Source organism: Rosa rugosa, chromosome 7 (genome assembly GCF_958449725.1).
Source record: "Rosa rugosa chromosome 7, drRosRugo1.1, whole genome shotgun sequence".
Classification (NCBI taxonomy): domain Eukaryota; kingdom Viridiplantae; phylum Streptophyta; class Magnoliopsida; order Rosales; family Rosaceae; genus Rosa; species Rosa rugosa.
Window position 1 is genome coordinate 27,697,078 of NC_084826.1, and position 18,670 is coordinate 27,715,747.

The window sequence follows — 18,670 nt, forward strand, 5'->3', positions numbered from 1 at the left end:
TCTTTTTTTAATGATGATACTGTGAGTAATTATTTGATATTGCATCCAAGAAGGTTTCCATACGAGAAAACAAAATTATTTTCTAATTGTTTTAATCAGGCATGGAACTGATTGAGATGGGTAATTCCTGATTTTTAGGTTTTTTACTGATAAGAGAATTAGACAAAATTAACAACATGGATGAGAAAGTTCAGAAACCTTCTTATGATAATGTTTTAATGTGATGTGCAAGAAATTGATCACAAACAGAGTCACTAGTTTATATTTTAAGAAGCGAAAATGTCCAAATGAGCTTTATTTTACTGTTAATAAGATGTTTGAGTATACATCAGTCACAGCTCAAACTCACATTTGTGCTGGAGTTCATTTCTCTCCTTTTTATTATATATAGCTGGCTTACAAATTTATATTGCAGCAATTTACATGCCATTTAGTTGTACGATAAGAGAACTGAATTGACATATCATAGAAAACAGCATGTTGAAATCAATTTGCCTTGCGTTTAAGAACAATAAGGATGTCCACTCCCTTCGCTGACTCAAATGCCGAGGGCTGCTCTTCAACTTTCTTGTGAAACAAGTCGAAGAGCTCATCTAAGATTTCTTCTTTGAAATGCTGCTTGAAGAGTCCTTCCATGATAGCTCTCATATGAGATGCAAAGAGTTTGCTATTTTTTGAAATAGTTCCGGGTTCCATCACAGTAGGTAAGTGTTCCATTATCTCTATGCTAAAACATCCATTTCGCTCTACAGCAGCTTCCAGTTCTCGGGGACACACATAGTATATAGGCACATTAAATGAATCTATTTTCTCCTCGCTGACTACTCCCTGCAAAATCAAAGGAAGAAAACACATGTATAGCTGCGATGAAAATTAATATCCACTCAATTCTGTAAGTACTTGGTCAGTTCTGAATGCTTACCTTCCTAGCCATGTCAATGAGGCAAGATCCTAAAATTTGATAGATGACATTTGCCAGAGTATGAGAAGGAGGTGTATCAGCTGGGTAACCAGGAATGGCAAGTACCATCAATCCTCCATGTACTGTCTCTTGTGCCCTGGCATGCAGAAAGTGCTCCATGTCCTCGGCATATTGGGCTTCGTAAGCCCTCACTACTTCATCTGTGGAGTCTAAGTAATGTATTCGTCCTTTATTCCAAGCAGGGGAGTTGCTGTCTGTTACATCTTTTGGTACTCTAGAAAGCCACTGAAGGGAAATAGAAGAGTGAAAAAAGTGGATGGAAGCATCGGGGAGTATTCGACCATAGAAAGAACCAGGCACACCCGCAGCATAGTATTGCCTATTCTGAGGGAGGGAATTGAAGAGCATGTTGAAGTCATTTGAGGTATGATCATTAAAGAAGACTTGAAATTCAGGGATTTGACAATTCAGCCCTCGGCTTTGATACTTGAATAGAACAGCTTCAAGTATGTTTTCAACTGCGAAAAATGTATTAGGCCCAACTGAGCAACCCAAATCTGCAATGTGAAAGGAGTTGGCAGATGAAAATGTTTCCATGTCAAGCTTTTCTGCAATCGCCTTATTTAGAAGTTCTTTCGCAGCATCAATTACTCCTTTCTGGAAACGCAGGTATGATATTGAATGATTATATTGATTATAGCAGTCACTAAATTCAAATTGAAATGAAAACCTTGTTCAGTTTTTAGTTGACTATGAGAATTAAAAGACAGTGGAAACTTGATTGCTAGCTAGGGAATAATGGTGGAGAAGAGTTTAAACTACCATTTTCTTCCATGCTATCTGTAGAAATTGGATTAGCTTTATAAAAAAGACCAATTTTTTGCTTTACATCTAAAATCTAACTAAAAACTACGATTGTTTGCTACCCATATAGTGAAGGGTACTACAGGATCTTATTGTAAACTATTAACTGCATGCACCCATTAAAGGTTACTGTTACTAGAGTTCAAAGAAAGACCTGGTAGATGGAGTTCTTGGCATAGTTGCTGGGGCCATCTCCACCTTTCATTGGATAAGCTTCAGAGCATTTACCAGTTTCCTCTGCTGCCATCTTTGTTCTTCTGTTTCTCTATGTCTCTGTCTCTCTTTGTATATGTCTTTTGCGTGGAGGATAAGGCACATATTATTCTACTCTATTATTCTACTCTAGCTTTGACTCTTAACATAAACAAAGCAACCAACTACTCTTTGACTCTTAACATGCACTACTAGAGAAAACCCATTCAGGGACAAAATCAGTTTGTCTCTAAATGCTGAGAATTTGTCCCAAAAAGAAGTTTGAGACAAAATCATTTTGTGGCTAAAGTCATCTCCTAATGCTCGTCCCTAATTATTAAAGGCAACGACTAATACATTTCGTCTCCTAATCCATTTAGAGAAGAAATTAAAATTGTCCCCTATTCAACAAAATTTCATCCCCCATTCTCATTCAAGTTGGAGGGAAAATTAATTATAAATAATGCCAATCAAATGAATAAGGGACGAAACTCATTCGTCTCCTTATTTTTAAGATTTTATATTATTTTCAAATTTAATGGCGCTTATCAAATAAATAAGGGATGATTAAAACAGGAAAATATTGAATTTGACACAGATTCACATACAAATGAGCAAAGACAAACCCAATTCCATTATTATAGACGGCAAAAGTTCAAACACTAATAAGACAACGACATAGTTTGAGATAAGACCAGCAACTAAGTACAATGTTTATCTGAAATGCATATCTAACTTGAGTACACTATTGCATTTGCATATGCAAAACTTTGAGGTATCATAATCATTTATTCTTGGCAATGAAGAGGCCCCACCCATTTTTGCTCTCTAGAGTTACTCCTAACCAGCTTTGCCTTCCATTCACCATGTCATTGTAGTCCTCCTGAACATATTTTGATCGCAAAGAATCAAAATTTCATGAATGCATAGAACTGTATTAACAAATCAAACGCCCAGAAAAAACGAGGAAGAAACTCACTTTAGAAAAGTCCCCAATGAATGCATCGTTGTCCTTCTCAACAGCATTTAATTCCCGCTGCGGAACTTTTATGAACTGCATGTACCGGAAAACAATTTGGTATAAGTTCAGCAGCCAACTTATTAAATATGTCATTAATGGCTATAATAGGTGGAAGAGCTATCAGTATTACAGTATCTAACTAGAAGGCAAAAACCAAGATTAATGACATTTGATAGCCTTTCCTAACAAGCCGTCAACCTTTCCTGCTCCAAGCCAAGCCGTAGCCCTCCTAGCCGACAAGACCTCTTGCTATTTGATTAAAGTGTTTGATTAACGTCCTGTTGCACCAATTGTTTGGTCACGTGCAGGCCCTTGCTTTCTGCTCAATGGGTCCTTCCTCAAGCCTCTTAACTCCTCCACCACGCCATCCTCCGAGTAAAATAAATCCATATGCAAATATAAAGTGTCCGCTCTGTGGAGTTTTGGGTCATAGCAAACAACGGTGCTATGAAGTAATTGGTTACCCTAATTGGTGGGATTTCACCAAGAAATCGCAAAAGAACCTCAGAAAAGCTGTCGTGGCTTAAGCCACCAACTTGACATGTTGAGGAATGCTGCAAGTCAACCTAATTTGTCAGGAAGATAGGTGCTCTTCCTCTGTAGTAGCCACGACAGCTTTTCTGAGGTTCTTTTGCGATTTCTTGGTGAAATCCCACCAATCAGGGTAACTAATTACTTCATAGCACCATTGTTTGCTATGACCCAAAACTCCACAGAGCGGACACTTTATATTTGCATATGGATTTATTTTACTCGGAGGATGGTGTGGTGGAGGAGTTAAGAGGCTTGAGGAAGGACCCATTGAGCAGAAAGCAAGGGCCTGCACGTGACCAAACAATTGGTGCAGCAGGACGTTAATCAAACACTTTAATCAAATAGCAAGAGGTCTTGTCGGCTAGGAGGGCTACGGCTTGGCTTGGAGCAGGAAAGGTTGACGGCTTGTTAGGAAAGGCTATCAAATGTCATTAATCTTGGTTTTTGCCTTCTAGTTAGATACTGTAATACTGATAGCTCTTCCACCTATTATAGCCATTAATGACATATTTAATAAGTTGGCTGCTGAACTTATACCAAATTGTTTTCCGGTACATGCAGTTCATAAAAGTTCCGCAGCGGGAATTAAATGCTGTTGAGAAGGACAACGATGCTTTCATTGGGGACTTTTCTAAAGTGAGTTTCTTCCTCGTATTTTCTGGGCGTTTGATTTGTTAATACAGTTCTATGCATTCATGAAATTTTGATTCTTTGCGATCAAAATATGTTCAGGAGGACTACAATGACATGGTGAATGGAAGGCAAAGCTGGTTAGGAGTAACTCTAGAGAGCAAAAATGGGTGGGGCCTCTTCATTGCCAAGAATAAATGATTATGATACCTCAAAGTTTTGCATATGCAAATGCAATAGTGTACTCAAGTTAGATATGCATTTCAGATAAACATTGTACTTAGTTGCTGGTCTTATCTCAAACTATGTCGTTGTCTTATTAGTGTTTGAACTTTTGCCGTCTATAATAATGGAATTGGGTTTGTCTTTGCTCATTTGTATATGAATCTGTGTCAAATTCAATATTTGCCTGTTTTAATCATCCCCTATTTATTTCATAAGCGCCATTAAATTTGAAAATAATATAAAATCTTAAAAATAAGGAGACGAATGAGTTTCGTCCCTTATTCATTTGATTGGCATTATTTATAATTAATTTTCCCTCCAACTTGAATGAGAATGGGGGATGAAATTTTGTTGAATAGGGGACAATTTTAATTTCTTCTCCAAATGCAATAGGAGACGAAATGTATTAGTCGTTGCCTTTAATAATTAGGGACGAGCATTAGGAGACGACTTCAGCCACAAAATGATTTTGTCTCAAACTTCTTTTTGGGACAAATTCTCAGCATTTAGAGACAAACTGATTTTGTCCCTGAATGCGTTTTCTCTAGTAGTGACTGCAAGTTATGCAATTAACTGATCAAAATTCAAAAGCATGCACATTACTATTAACAGGCTAACAGCACATGGATCTGGAAAAGTATCATTGATTCATTGGACGATGAAGAAGGGTCAAATTTCCAACCTCAATCGTCTGTGTTAAAAGGGATCTTTGGGAATTGGTCAAGATTTATCAGGATTTCATGGCCTGGCTTACATGTAGCAAACAGTCGAAGATGCTTAAGATTCAAGGGTAGGCACTGTAAAATATACCTTTCTGTCAACTCAGTAGTTTCTTCTATGTGCTTGTGAACTCCACACCTATCAGGCTATGTTCTTTTGTAATATATACTTTGATATTTAAATGCATTCGGAGAACAGTATTATTCAGAAAGCGATATGTGTTCTGACCAAAACCAAATGTAATATTCGACATTGAGCTTTGTTCTCAGGTATCTTATTTTTTCGAAATCTCATTCATGGCAAAGGAGATCACAGCTATAAAATTCTGAACATAACCAAAAAATTGAGATGATAAACAGCCAGGTGACAATGAATATATGAGATGAATCAAAGAGAGAAAGGCACTTAGGGTCAGTCTATCTGACATGATCGAATTATACTTGCAACTTGTGCACTACAAGAAGAGAAAGGATTTTCAAAAAAAGAAAAAAAGGCGGAGAAAAGAAGAGAGTTGATATTTACAAGCTGCTGACAGAGCTTTCAAATTCTTACATTTGCAATGACCAGCAACTTTACTTCAAGCTATTTTGTTGAAGTTATGGCCGATTTAGTACAAGAAGGTCAGGCTGCGCGTGAATATGAGGTTGGACGGGAATTTATGTTTCGAGGCCCAAATCACACCAAGAAGCCCGAGGACGAGTTTGTGCTTCATATTCCGACTTATGATGGACAAATGGCACGATGTGAATGGTTAGAATAAGTCATCAAGTTCAAACGCCAATAGGAAAACTCCACTTAAGCTCGTGAACCCTAATTCTTTTAGGTTTTGGATTTCCTACACAACAAAAAAGATGAAGGCAACCTCTAAGCATATAAAGGGAGATCAATCTGCAGCAACTCTCTCTCTCTCTTCCTCTCTTTAATTTTCATTATTTTGTGTTTTTGATTCCAATTATGTGTAACTAAATTTCCAGTAGTTAGGGGGGCAGTTGAAGCCCTTAGACATGATCCATAACATACTTTGACATTCAATTTGTTTTCTAATTAATAAAGTTGAGGTTTTGTTTACCATGTTTCTCATTGATGAATTCTATGTTTGTGTGCTTTGGAGGCCTACTTAGTATGCATGCTAGGGTTCTAATACTTTGATTGTTTGATGCCTGGATCAATAGTTGGATTCCTCAAATTATCTAGAGAAGTAATTGGTAGTTTTCACTAGCAAGTAAACAAAACCCTAGGTTTAGCAAGGCTCTAAGTTATTTGTGATGCCTAGTGATTGCTCAAACTCTTTTCAAACTTAATGATCTCTGCATGTTTAATCTAATAAATGTACCTTTAGGTTGCATTGCTTGGGAATAGTCTAGGTGTAGAGCACTTCCTGCCTAGCATACAAAGTAAAAAAGAGTAATAGGTTGTGTTCAAGCGTACCGAGCCAATCTGAGCATTTTCAACTAAGTTAATTGGTAGTAAATTGGACAAAGTGTGTTATGTGTGATTGTTGGGGGTGGATACTTCCTATCAGCTTTTCTTTATTTTACATTCTGTTCTCTGTTTTCCCATATTTATTTAATATAGTAAACGAACTCCAAAAATTTCCAAATTTTATATGCTAGACGATTTTCGTGTCTAGTACGTCTCTGTAAATTTTCGTATTTTTCTGGGTTGTTTTGGTTAGGTTTTTAGTTTGTTTTTCGACTGCTGTTCAGTAGGAGCTGCAGTCACGTTTTTGTGACTTTTGTTGAAGCATTTAGTTTAACTTAATCCTCTGTGGGAGACTCTTATTTCTCTATACTACAATTGACATATTTGCAGGAGAATAAGGAAAATGAATAGCTTTAAATTTAGCTATCACAAGCTTGGAGCTTGTTGAGATCTCCAAACTTAGAGTTTGTAGAGAATTTATGATCGACCACTTACGTCATTGTTTCGATCTAATACCTCTTGGAATTGAATTTCTTGGAAGCTATTACGCTCAGAAATTCCTAATTTCTTGGAAGCGATTATGCTCAGAAATTCCTAATTTCTTGGGAGCAACTACGCTCATAAATTTTTTATGTTTTCGTGGTAGTCTTTTTACGCTCCGAAACTAACCCTAATTTCTTGTTCTCTTTCAGGATGAGTAACCTGAACAAACTGGACTTTGCTCCATTGGTAACAACTGGCTCTGGATATCACAGGTGAGTTCGTGATGTCCGCCAGCATTTCAAGGCCGATGGAATCCTGGATACGATTCTCGTGCCTAGCCAGAACGTGCTAACTATTGAGCAAACTCAAGCTTTGGAAGCAAATAGAGCAGCCTTAGAGGCAAATAAGGCAAAAGTCATCATCCTAATGACTCGTCATATGGATGATTCGCTCCAGTACGAGTGTATGAATGAAGAAGACCCATGAAGGTTGTGGGTCTCACTCGAAGAAAGATTTGGTAACGTCCGTGACTCCCTGCTTCGTGACCTAGAAGTGAGATGGCATAGCCTCAGCTTCTATGATTTCAAGTCAGTTCTTGACTACAACTCGGAAGCACTTCGCATTAAATTCTTAATGGAATTCTGTGGTAAAGAGATAACAAATGCGATGTTGATTGAGAAGACTCTCTCTACATTCCCCGTCTCTGCATTGATGGTTGCTAAGAACTATCGAATCGATGTTAATGCAAGACCTCACAAGGTTTCAAGAGCTCATTGGAGCTATGAATGTCGCTGAAAAACATGACAACATCCTTGTGAAGAACTATAATTCGAGATCCGTGGAAACAAAGCATATTCCAGACTTTAATTATAGTCGCGCCCTAAAAAGAGGGAGCCAAGAGCGAAACCCTAATCTTAGGGATACGTCTGGACGTTCTGGTCCATATAATCGGTCTACTTTGGAAGGTAACCGCCAAAATAGGCGAACACAGAACCGAAGAGGTCAACGTGGAAAGAGAGAGGGAGGCAACGCCTCTGGCCATGTTGGTGGCGCCACCAACACTAAGAGCCATCTAAATGACGCTTTCAAAGCACCTCAATCAATGCAGTCTGAGCAAAGAGATGTATGTTCTAGATGTGGAGTATCCGGTCATTGGGCACACATTTGTAGAGCTCGTTAAGAAATCGTCACCGCCTACAAAGCATATTGTAAAGCAAGAGAAGCTCACTATGTGGAACAAGAAGATCAAGAAGATGATCTAGAGTGAAGGGTTAAAGACTAAAAATCTGGCTGGGATTAATAGATCACCAATTCTGTTTAAGTCTTTATTTTCCAAGAGATGTAATAGGAAATTGCCATATACTTTGTAGTAAATGCCATTGGTTTAGTTTTTCTTCACATAGGCATATCCAAAATGAGCATGATGTCTAGAAAGGTTTTGAGATAAGTGGTACTTAAGCGAGCCTGGTCATATTTATTTTGGAGTTACCGAAAGAAGTCAAACGACTACCTTTGTTTTCCATTAGCTAGCATTTGGATTAGATTCTCCTAATGGTTAAGAGACAATGATGTATTCCATTGGCTTATGAATAAAATTTCTAGTTCTTTTCATTATGACTCAATTTTGATTCTGAGTATATTACTTTGTGACTACGATAGCTAGGTCATCAGTACTAATTCAAGGACATGAAATAGCCCAAGTTTCCCTTGCCAAAAGGCACCTTGATTATTGTCGCAAAAACTCTCTACGCTACTAGGTCAAATCGCACCTATGAATAGCCAATGGATTCCATGCGAAAACGCATGTAGATAACTTAAATGAGTTCCTTTGCAATACCTCTAATAATTGCGAACAAAGGCACATCTTAGAGAAGTTTATGTGTCTCTGTGGGGGTTCTTTTGAATTAAGCAAGACTAGGCCAAAATTAACTCAATACCTTGATGTTAAAGAGAGAACCTTGTGCGTGATTCAGATATCAAGTGAGGCTTGACAGCGTGAAGATGGTGTGGGAGCTAGAAACATACTGCGGTGAAAGAATTTGGGGATTTTTGAATTCGGGTTTTCTGGAAGACGAGCTTGAAGGGAGATTTTGGGAGAAAAGGGACTAAGAGCTAGGTTTTGTGCTTAGAGGCTTGGAGGCTTGAAGAGTTGAGGCTTTTTAATGTTTCTCAGCTTTCTGGGTTGTTGCTTGATGATAATTTCAGTTCCTGATCTCTCGTTTTATAGGCTCAATTGGAGGGGTATTATGGTGGCTCAAGCCCTTTGGTTTTCTGGGTAAGATGCTTCTCCTTTAGCTCATGCAGGATTTCTGCCTTAAAATCTGGGAGATCAGAGCTTTCTTGAGGGATGGAGTCTTGGAAAGAGGATAAGATCGTTGCAACAGTGAGCAAAGGTCGCAGCAGAGACAGCTGCGGTGGCACAAAACCTGGAACGAGGCAGAAGGGGAAGCTAGGGGGTTGTGAGCTCATCGTTCAAGGGGGGAGAGGACATCCGCCTATCGGTCGGAAGGTAATCCTTGCTAACTGACAGGAGGGATCAATATTCCTCTTTAATATTTGGGTCGAGTAGCGTGTTTGGCAGCTGCGGGGAAAGGAAAGGAAGCTAGAAGAAAGACCGGGAAGGCTTGACTATCTTATTTCTTTTGGGTTTGGGCTTTTCTTTGGGCTTTGAGTTTTTAGGGAAAAAGGTTGATCCAAACCTCATTTTCACCAATTCGCTATTGATTTAAATTACCGGGCTTGGATCTCGAGCCCAAGATCGAGACCACCGATGACGTTAAACCAATAGACGAGCATTATATGTTTCCGTAACCTTCCACACCATACCCACTTCTGCAAGCCCCAGAAATGCGTGGATGTGGCTTGGGTCCACATCTAGGGTGTGTTTGCTTGGCGCGCTAAAGTCGAGAGATGGGTATAAAATTCTATAGTTTTACAGAATTTTATACAAATTGCGTTTTTATGCTAAAATATGTCGCGACGACATATTTATTTGTCGTGTGATTTTTCGGGTACCAACAGTCTCTCTAGTAGACTCTATGTCACTATTCGAGCTATTAAATCCAATAAAAGTTATGAGAGAAGATCTCTTGGATTTAGACGCATAATAGCTTTGTCACGACAGGATAGGTCATCCTAGTCATGATGATCCGTCTACTAAAGACTTCACACGGACATCTATTTTCTCGAGCCAAACGAAGCATGAATCAAAAGTTGATTCTTGGAAGAAGTGTGACCGCCGCTGCCATCCACCACCAGCCTAGGGCTGGCATAGTCCTTATCCATGACGCCATGGATAGCGTACATCATGGTGATGACGCCCCAGGTGATGTTGCAATCACCAACTTTGCTTCAAATAGTGTTTCAGACGCTCAGGCCCAAGCAAAATCCTCATTGGTTGCTTCTAAAGCCTCTCGCTCGTTTTACAAAGCCCATTCCTTAGGGAAATTAGGACTGAGACCGTCCTATGCAAAGGATATGAAAATACTCATTTTGTTCTTACATAGAACCCATGGGGATTCTATGGACTAATTCAACCAACTTGCGGACGTATAAATATCTCATGATGTTGGTTGACACGCAAACAAGCTGGTCACGTGTTGTGCCATTGTCCACTTGTAATGCTGCTTATGCTACACTCCTAGCACATATCATATGAAAACGGGCTCACTCCCCGAATCATCCTATTCAGTCAATTGGATTTGACTATGCTAGAGAGTTTACATCGAAGACTTTCGATGGTTATTGCAATGGGACTGATGTTGGACATCATATTCCCATGTACACACCCAAATAGTCTCGCAGAAATGACTATGATGGTCGTCAGGATTTGGTAATGCGCACCAACCTCCTTATATCCGCTTTGGGTGATGCAATATCGCATGGAGCTATGCTAATTCGTCTATGACCCACTGCCGCTCAATCTACCTCTGCGTTACAGCTAGTGACTAGGTACAAGTATCGTACTTACGCATATTTGAGTGTGCCATTTATGTGCCAATTGCGCCGCCACAACGCACTATGACAAGTCCTTACAGATGAATGGGCAACTACGTTGGATTTGAGACTCAGACAATCGTCTGCCACTTAATACCCTTGCAAGGCGATCTCATTACCGCTAGATTTGCGGGGTGTCACTTTGATGAGACAGTCTTCCCGTCGTTATGGGGAGATAAGAACACGGATGTTCAGCAGGAACGACATGAATTGTCATGGCCTGTCCCTACTATGTCTCATCTCGATCCCTGTTAAAGTGACGAGATCACACATCTGCTGCAAATATGCCTGCAAGGATGGACGTCCCTATGAGAAGGACGTAGCACCACCCTACACGGAGGTAGGCATGGCACCAACGCCAAAGAGAGTGGCACTCTGGCATTATAGGCCATGGCCCTAGCTAGGATGCGTGGGAGGCCTGTGAGTTTGAAAGATACTTTGGCACAACCCAATCCTTTGATCATCAAGACTCAAAATGTGTCTCATGAGTATCTTCCAGATTATGGTTATCGTTGGGGGACGCCTCAACGTCAGAACATATTTCTTAGAATATAGAGCTCTATGAAAATTACACGAGTGTACATGAGACGTGAGATAGAAACTCCATCATAACTGATGATGTAGTTGCGCATTTCGTTGCACATGAGTTTGTTGAGTCAGATGATATCGTACCACGCTCCGTTGATGAATGAATGCCAATGTAGAGAAATTTGACCTAAATGGAAAGATGCGATCCAAATTAAGTTGGATTCTCTAACGAAGAGGAAGGTTTTCAAGTCAGTGATGCCAACACCTCCTAACATAAAACTTATTGACTGATGGGTCTTCGTTAAAAAGCGTGATGAGGAAAAGAGATGGCAATCTCGCCTTATGGCGCAAGGCTTCTCACAAAACGCCCTGGAATCGACTACGATGAGACATATTCTCTCGTAATGAATGTCTTTGTACTCCACTACCTTGTCAGTTTGGTAGTTTCCGAATAACTGAACATGCAGCTTACAAATGTGGTCACTACGTAGCTCTATAGGGATTTAGATATGGAATATACATGAAGGTTCATGGTGAACTTCATTTACCCAAGTCAAGTGGCTCTAGATCACGGAGCGCGTTTTACAAAGAGGTTGAATTGCTCACTAAAGTGACTACTTGATTGGGAAGTGATATGCCCGCCCGTTTTCATAACAAGTTCCAGATTCTATCGCGGTTCATGTTGGACATGATCTTCATTGGAAGCCCTTAAAGAGTTAAGGGAAACCGCTGAACACTTGAAATCCGATTTTGAGATGAACGATTTTTGGTGAACACGATTATATCTCAGTTTGGAACTTGAGCATTGTGTTGATAGATGCTTAGGCATTTGGACAAGTTCAAGCCTTCAAGCACCCCCATGATCGTTCGTAGTCTTGATCCTGAAAAGGATCCTCTTCGTCTGAAGAATGATGACGAAGATGTGCTAGAGGCAGAAGTGTCTTACATGAGTACAATAGGCGCATTATTGTACTTACCCCAATGCACAAGACCAGACATCTCATATGTTGTGAACTTGTTAGCTAAGGTATAACTTTGCGCCAACGCGACTCTATTGGATTGGTGGAAAAAGATATTTTTCGATACTAGAGATGTACGACTGATAGGGGCATGCTTTATCCCTACAGAGAAATGATGGATTCGGACCCATCACATACCAGGAACGCCGCCAACACTGGCCTGCGTCCTCTATCCCCATCCCAGAACGACATATATTTTGGAAGGTTTTGCTGATATTGGGTATCTTTCAGACCTACACAAAGGTCATTCCAAAACTGGTTAAGTGTTCACCATGGGTAAAGACCGTGATATCTTGGAGGTCTACAGAACAGACCCTAGTCGCTATATCTTCGAACAATGCAGAGATCATTGCTCTTCAAGAAGTGGTTCGTGAATGTATATGGATTGGATTCATAATTACGCATGTTCGAAAAATTGTGGTTTGAAGTCTACCACAGATGAGCCTACGAGCATTTAGGATAATACTGCTTGTTTTGAACAAATGAAGCAAGGCTACATCAAAAGCGACAACACCAAGGATAATCAGTAACAACAAACTCTCCTCAAGATCAAAGTGAACTAGGTTCAATCTGAGGACAGTGTGGCAGGCTTGCTCACTAAGTCATTGCCTAAATTCCACTTTCGAGGAACATGTTGGTAGCACCATTTGTGGAAGGTATCCGAACTCCCATGACCGTAGTCATCAGGGGGAGATGCAGACATTAGGGGGAGATGTCTACATGTATGGTCTCGAAATGTGAAGGGTGTGTTGTGCTCTTTTTCCCCTTCGACCGTGGTTATTTTTGTCCCACAGGATTTTTGTTACTCGGCAAAGTTTTTAGCAAGGCAACGAGAGAAGCACCGCGTTTGGGCGACACAAGGGGGAGTGTTCAAGTAAATCTCTATTTTGTGTCTGGCCCAAACTCTAGGTTACTTGACCTAGTGGTAATAGGATTTAATTAGATAATCTCGGAGAATCTTAGAGATTCCTATTCAATGTATGATTACCTTTCCTTGTATCATTCAGACTCTATGCATTGTAATCCTCTATATAAAGAGGCCCCTATTATCAAAGAGAATACACAGCAATTTTCTCTCAATTCCCATTTCTCTAAAACAGAAAGAAAATTATTGAAAATAAATAATTGACTAATTGTGTAACTGTTGTTCTGAAAGGTGGAATCGGTTTGACGCCAATGGGTTGTTGACCATAATTAATCATTAAACTTTGAACCATAATAATAAAGAAGAGGAACACACCAGAATGACAAACTATATGTTGGTGAGCTAGCTGTGTCTTATTGTTTTTTTTTTCTTTTTTCAATTATAGTTTGAATTTGAGGTGGATTAGAATTAAAAAAAGTAATAACAGGCCTGGCCATGCTGCTGGGCAATCTTGGCGACAGCCCAGGGCCTCAGGGCATAAGGGGCACCAAATGTAAAAGCTCATTATATATTACTAATATATATATATATTTGCCATGAGTCCATTTTTATAATGATAAAGACAAAAAATGCTAATCAACAGAAACCGGAAAAGTCAATGTAGTTGTATTTAATTAGAATTAATGTTAGGATCTCTCTCTTCCAACCATATTTATCTTTCTTTGCAACGTCTCTCTCTCATCTTCTTCCATAAATCAAGAAGAAACTTTCTCTTTTCTCAGCTTTTCCCTCCATATTGTCATCAAATTTTTTTTTTCCCCTCCATATCTCTCTCAATCCCTCTTCCCTCACAAGCTCATTGAGTCATTGCCTCAACTGATAATTTCTTCCTATTGTTTTCTCTTCTGACTTTTTTTTTCTTTTTTTTGCTGCAATCTCCAAAAATTGGGGTTTTTGAAATAATAATAAGAGGTATGTTTTCTACTTTTCTAGATTCCAATCGAGAATGAGAAAAAGATTATGCTGTTTCTTTTAATGAGTTTGGTTAACCTCAATATTGATGCAAGTTTTGTTTATAATTTTGCTAGTGCAGTAGAGGTTTTTCATTGGTACGTTGCATGAATTTTGCAGTATAGTTTCACTGTTCCATAATATATATATATATATATATTTATATATATTTTCAATTATTGAGAAATTTCATTTTGCTTATGTGTAGATGTGTTAATCCTCAATAAATTTTGAAACATGGATTTGTATAGACTTTTTAACAATTTAGAGATTTTTTTTAAGAATACTATTTAAAAATTTAGAGATAAGGGGCCTAACAATAATTCTCTCCCGGGGCCTCGAAAGACTTAGGACCGGCCCTGAGTAATAACTATATGTTTGGTAATGACGGTAGTTTGAAAAGAAAACTATTGTCACATACTAGCTGCACATGGTAATGTAATTGTCATGGTCCGCTTGGTCCTATTACCTGCCTCTTTTGAACGAGGACCACCATAATTTCATTGTCCCAGGACATTTTGTATGTTGCATGACATAATTTCAGTTTTTTTTTTTTTTTTTCCAACAAAATGACATAATTTCAGTCACATTTTATATGTTTTTTTTTTTGAAAGGAACATTTTGTATGTTTCTACTGGACTTGTTATTGGAAAATACACGTTGTTTTGTCCTCTTCATGTGCACTTTTCACATAATTCAACATATATACTTTGTTACAATCAAATATGGACTTGTCACATATTAACAAAAAATAAATTGATAATTAGCTTAATGTCAAATCCAGTTTAACATGAACACAAACTCCAAATCAATACTAGCAACTTAATGAAATAGTGTATCAATTCATTAAGGTTTGTAGTCCAATTCTTAGTCTGCAAGAAAGACCACAATGCAGTGATACATTAAGAGTCTAACTAGGAGACCTAATTCCTTATGAATTGCTTTGATGGAAGGCTTCTGAGGTTTTAATCTTCCTATCTAAATAGATGAATTTGGTCCCTGTTACTACCACGTCAATTTGCATTAGTTTTGTCCATTGAGAAGCAAGGTTGGTAAGTAATAGAAGGCCATATTTAGTTGATCATGTTTGTAGTACTGCAGAGATGGAGTCCATGCCAGTCATAGCTGAAGGTAAGCTTTGATCCTTGTTTGATAAATGTCGAGCTTGTATGCATATGTTGTGAGCATGAATTTGGTTTTTACAATTGGTATCAGAGCATAGGCTCACAAATATGATCTTAGTTTTTGTTTGATATGAAAATCGATTCAAGGTTTTACCAAACAAAAACAAATTTTTTTTTTTTTTTGCTTTACGGTTTAACAAGCCACTCAGCCTGTTCAAAGCTCTTGGCCCAAGTCACAGTTCTTCTTTATTATTATTAGACCCGCACTACAGTCCCTTAGTTTGAACACATTGGAACCGGAATCTTAATTTTCAATGATTTGGGTTTGCTCCATATATGATTTACAGAGGCGAGAAAGAGAGAGGCAAGAAGAAGAAGCAGTAGCTAGAAAAAGTGTACGTAATGAACTAGAATCAAATTCAAAGAAGATAGAGAGAGGATTCGAAGTCTGAAAATCTGTTAGAGAAAGAAAAGAGGAAGAACTGTTCTTGCAGCTGGCTACACATTCTCTTTCTTGCTGGACTAGAATCGATTTCAAAGAAGAGAGAGAGAGAGAGAGAGAGAGAGAGATTCTTAAATAAATAAAGGAATGAAATGATGAAAAAATCTTTCAAAAATTGCCAGCTGGCAGACGCCGTAACAGATCTTCAGTCGAGTTGAGAACATCAAGTATCGTATTGATATTTTTTAAAACGTGAGATATTGAAATCTATAAGGAGCAAAATGTCAGGTACCGTACAAACCATTTTCCCTCAAAGGAAAGCCTCCATAGAATTATTGAATGGTCTAACACATGATGACATGTCCCAACCAATTAGAGTCCAGCAAATCATTAAAAGTATCTGAATTGCATCCATTTGGGGCGCTGTAACAGTTTTGGGCTCTCCTCTATCTATGAGGATTTCCTTCTTTACTCAGGACTTCAAGACTTCAATTACATAACTATGATCCTTTGTAAGGCAATAACTCTTCTCTTAGCAACTTAAGGAATCCTCTAAGTTGCGTAATCACGTAGTTCACCTAGGATTCCTGGTTGCCTTATGTTTCATGGTCACATTAGGAAAACTCAATAGTTGTGCATTTTCTTTGATCTTGTATCATTTTCTCTTTTTTTAGACATAAAAATAAACCAAAGTAGCTTCAACACACAATGAACTAGCTAGGAAATGAAAAAAATTTAACTGGCTTTAATTACTTTGATGCAAACCAAAGCCGAGCATACTAAGGCTTGGTGCCATAGATTAGTATTTATTTACTTTATTTATTTTTTGTTTTCTTAGTAACTTTAGTTCAATTCCTACTTTTGAAGGATTGTTGTAGCCATTAATCCTTGAGGTACGATAAATTCTGAGCTTAATATTTCCCTTGGTTTCGACACATGCACTTGCGTTTATCAAAAATTACGTTCAAGTAAGTAGTTAGTGGATTTCCAATAGCTTAGGCATTGTTTCAAATGTCTTATATTACCCTCAAAAACTGTTGGGTGTGTGGATCCGATTCCACATAGGATAAGTATTTGTTAATCCTTGATCAAAGAGGAGTTTTGATTGTTTCCTACCTGCTTACATAATCCTACTTGGTAATGGTTTCTATGTCTATTGGGAATAGGTTTCCAATGTCTTATAGGGTCTAGTTAGATATCTATAAATAGGGGCATAGGTTGTAGTAGTAGATCAAGTCTTTGAAGCATTAAACAAAGAGAGCAAGTGAGGTCTTGAGAGTTGGTGAGAACTTCTTGTGAGAGATCCTTGTATTCTTGTTCGTGTATTCTTCTTCTTCTATAGTGAAACCCAAGCAGCCCGGGGACGTAGGCAAAGTTCTTTGCTGAACCTCGTTAACAAGTTCGTGTTTGTTTTCTCAATCGTTTATCTATATTGTTTTGCACTTGTCTGCTTTCGCAAGAGGAATTTTAGGTCAAATTCCTAACAAAAACTTCATTTTTCAACATAATTGTTTTTTTAACTCCCCTTCAAATTTGGCTCTATTTGAGCCAAAATCCCTTACTATACATGAGTTTTTGGATAAATTTTACTTTTTTAATAAATTAATTTTTTATTCGCGAGTACTTGTAATGACCCTATAACTTTAGATAATACTAGCAATTGTACCCGCGCTTTGCCGCGGGATTTATTGTTACTAACAATTTGCAATAATGAAAGATATAACTGAAGTGACTTGATTGTTGATCAAAATGATAGAACATCATATATCACACATTAATCAGTATAGTGCATCAAAACAGTAATGCAAAATATCAGAGACAAAGTTTCCTGGCTCCAAAATTGTTTACAGTCTCTAGCTCTCTATATTGTTTTTCCTGCAATTTTAAGGCACTACACTACTACCTGATTCTTCTTTAAAGAGTTGTCCATGCGCTGCAAGTTGCTTGGTGATCTAAAATCTCATCTCCCTATAATGTCCGGTCATTAGCACAATGGTTTCAGCTGATCAGCAGTTATACACAGACATGCATTGAAGTATTTACAAAATGCATAAATTAGTCTTCCATTTCAAATGCTTAGATCAGTTGTTATATATAGTTATATATTGTTCAAATGACAGATTGTAAAACTTAAACTCCATAAATATAATTTGAATGAGCATCTCCACACTTGGAAAGCAGATTACTTTTTCATTCATCTTGGTTGGAGCTTTCATGGAGTGCAACACTCTTGTATGCATTTTCCAGCTTTCTACTAATCTCTGCAACGCAGTGATTAAACAATTTCAATAAGTTCATCACTGTCAAGTATGGATACTTTTGATGTAACGTCCCGAACCCAAATTCACCCGTTTACTAGTCATTTGGACGGTAAACGACCTTTACTTTCACTTTTACTTTCGGTTTAGTACTTTTAGTGGCCCTAAAAGTCGACTTTTTGTTCGGGTCAAAATTTGAGAAAATGTTCTGCATGGAAGTTGTAGGGGACGTTAAACCGAGCGCGTGGATATGTGGTACGTAAAAATCGGAGCTCGTATGCGAAAGTTATAAGCGAAATAGTAAAGTTACTGTTCATGGTTACTGTTCATGGTAAGTTTCTATAAATAGCCAATTTACTGTGGTAAGTTTCCATTTTGGAAACTTACCGGCTTTTCTCTCTCTTCTCCCCCGAC

The 18,670-nt window shown here is 38.3% G+C and overlaps 1 protein-coding gene across 1 annotated transcript; it reads right to left on the bottom strand.

Moving 5' to 3' along the window:
• Positions 1-280: 280 nt before the first annotated feature.
• LOC133721557 (loganic acid O-methyltransferase-like) lies at positions 281-2,093 on the bottom strand. Its single transcript, XM_062148206.1, has 3 exons — positions 1,941-2,093; positions 923-1,579; positions 281-828 (listed from the first exon to the last, which is right to left on the bottom strand). Exons 1-3 carry the CDS (start codon positions 2,031-2,033, stop codon positions 487-489), a joined length of 1,092 nt encoding a protein of 363 aa, XP_062004190.1. The 5' UTR covers positions 2,034-2,093; the 3' UTR covers positions 281-486.
• Between the last annotated feature and the right edge of the window lie 16,577 nt (positions 2,094-18,670).

What these genes read in the sequence shown, in the direction of transcription:
- LOC133721557 (XM_062148206.1), bottom strand. Translation starts at nt 2,033, where the DNA reads ATGGCAGCAGAGGAAACTGGTAAATGCTCTGAAGCTTATCCAATGAAA. An exon ending in CCAAGAACTCCATCTACCAG is followed by an intron (nt 1,580 to 1,940) that starts GTCTTTCTTTGA and finishes CTGCGTTTCCAG; the next exon opens with AAAGGAGTAATTGATGCTGC. An exon ending in TCATTGACATGGCTAGGAAG is followed by an intron (nt 829 to 922) that starts GTAAGCATTCAG and finishes TTGATTTTGCAG; the next exon opens with GGAGTAGTCAGCGAGGAGAA.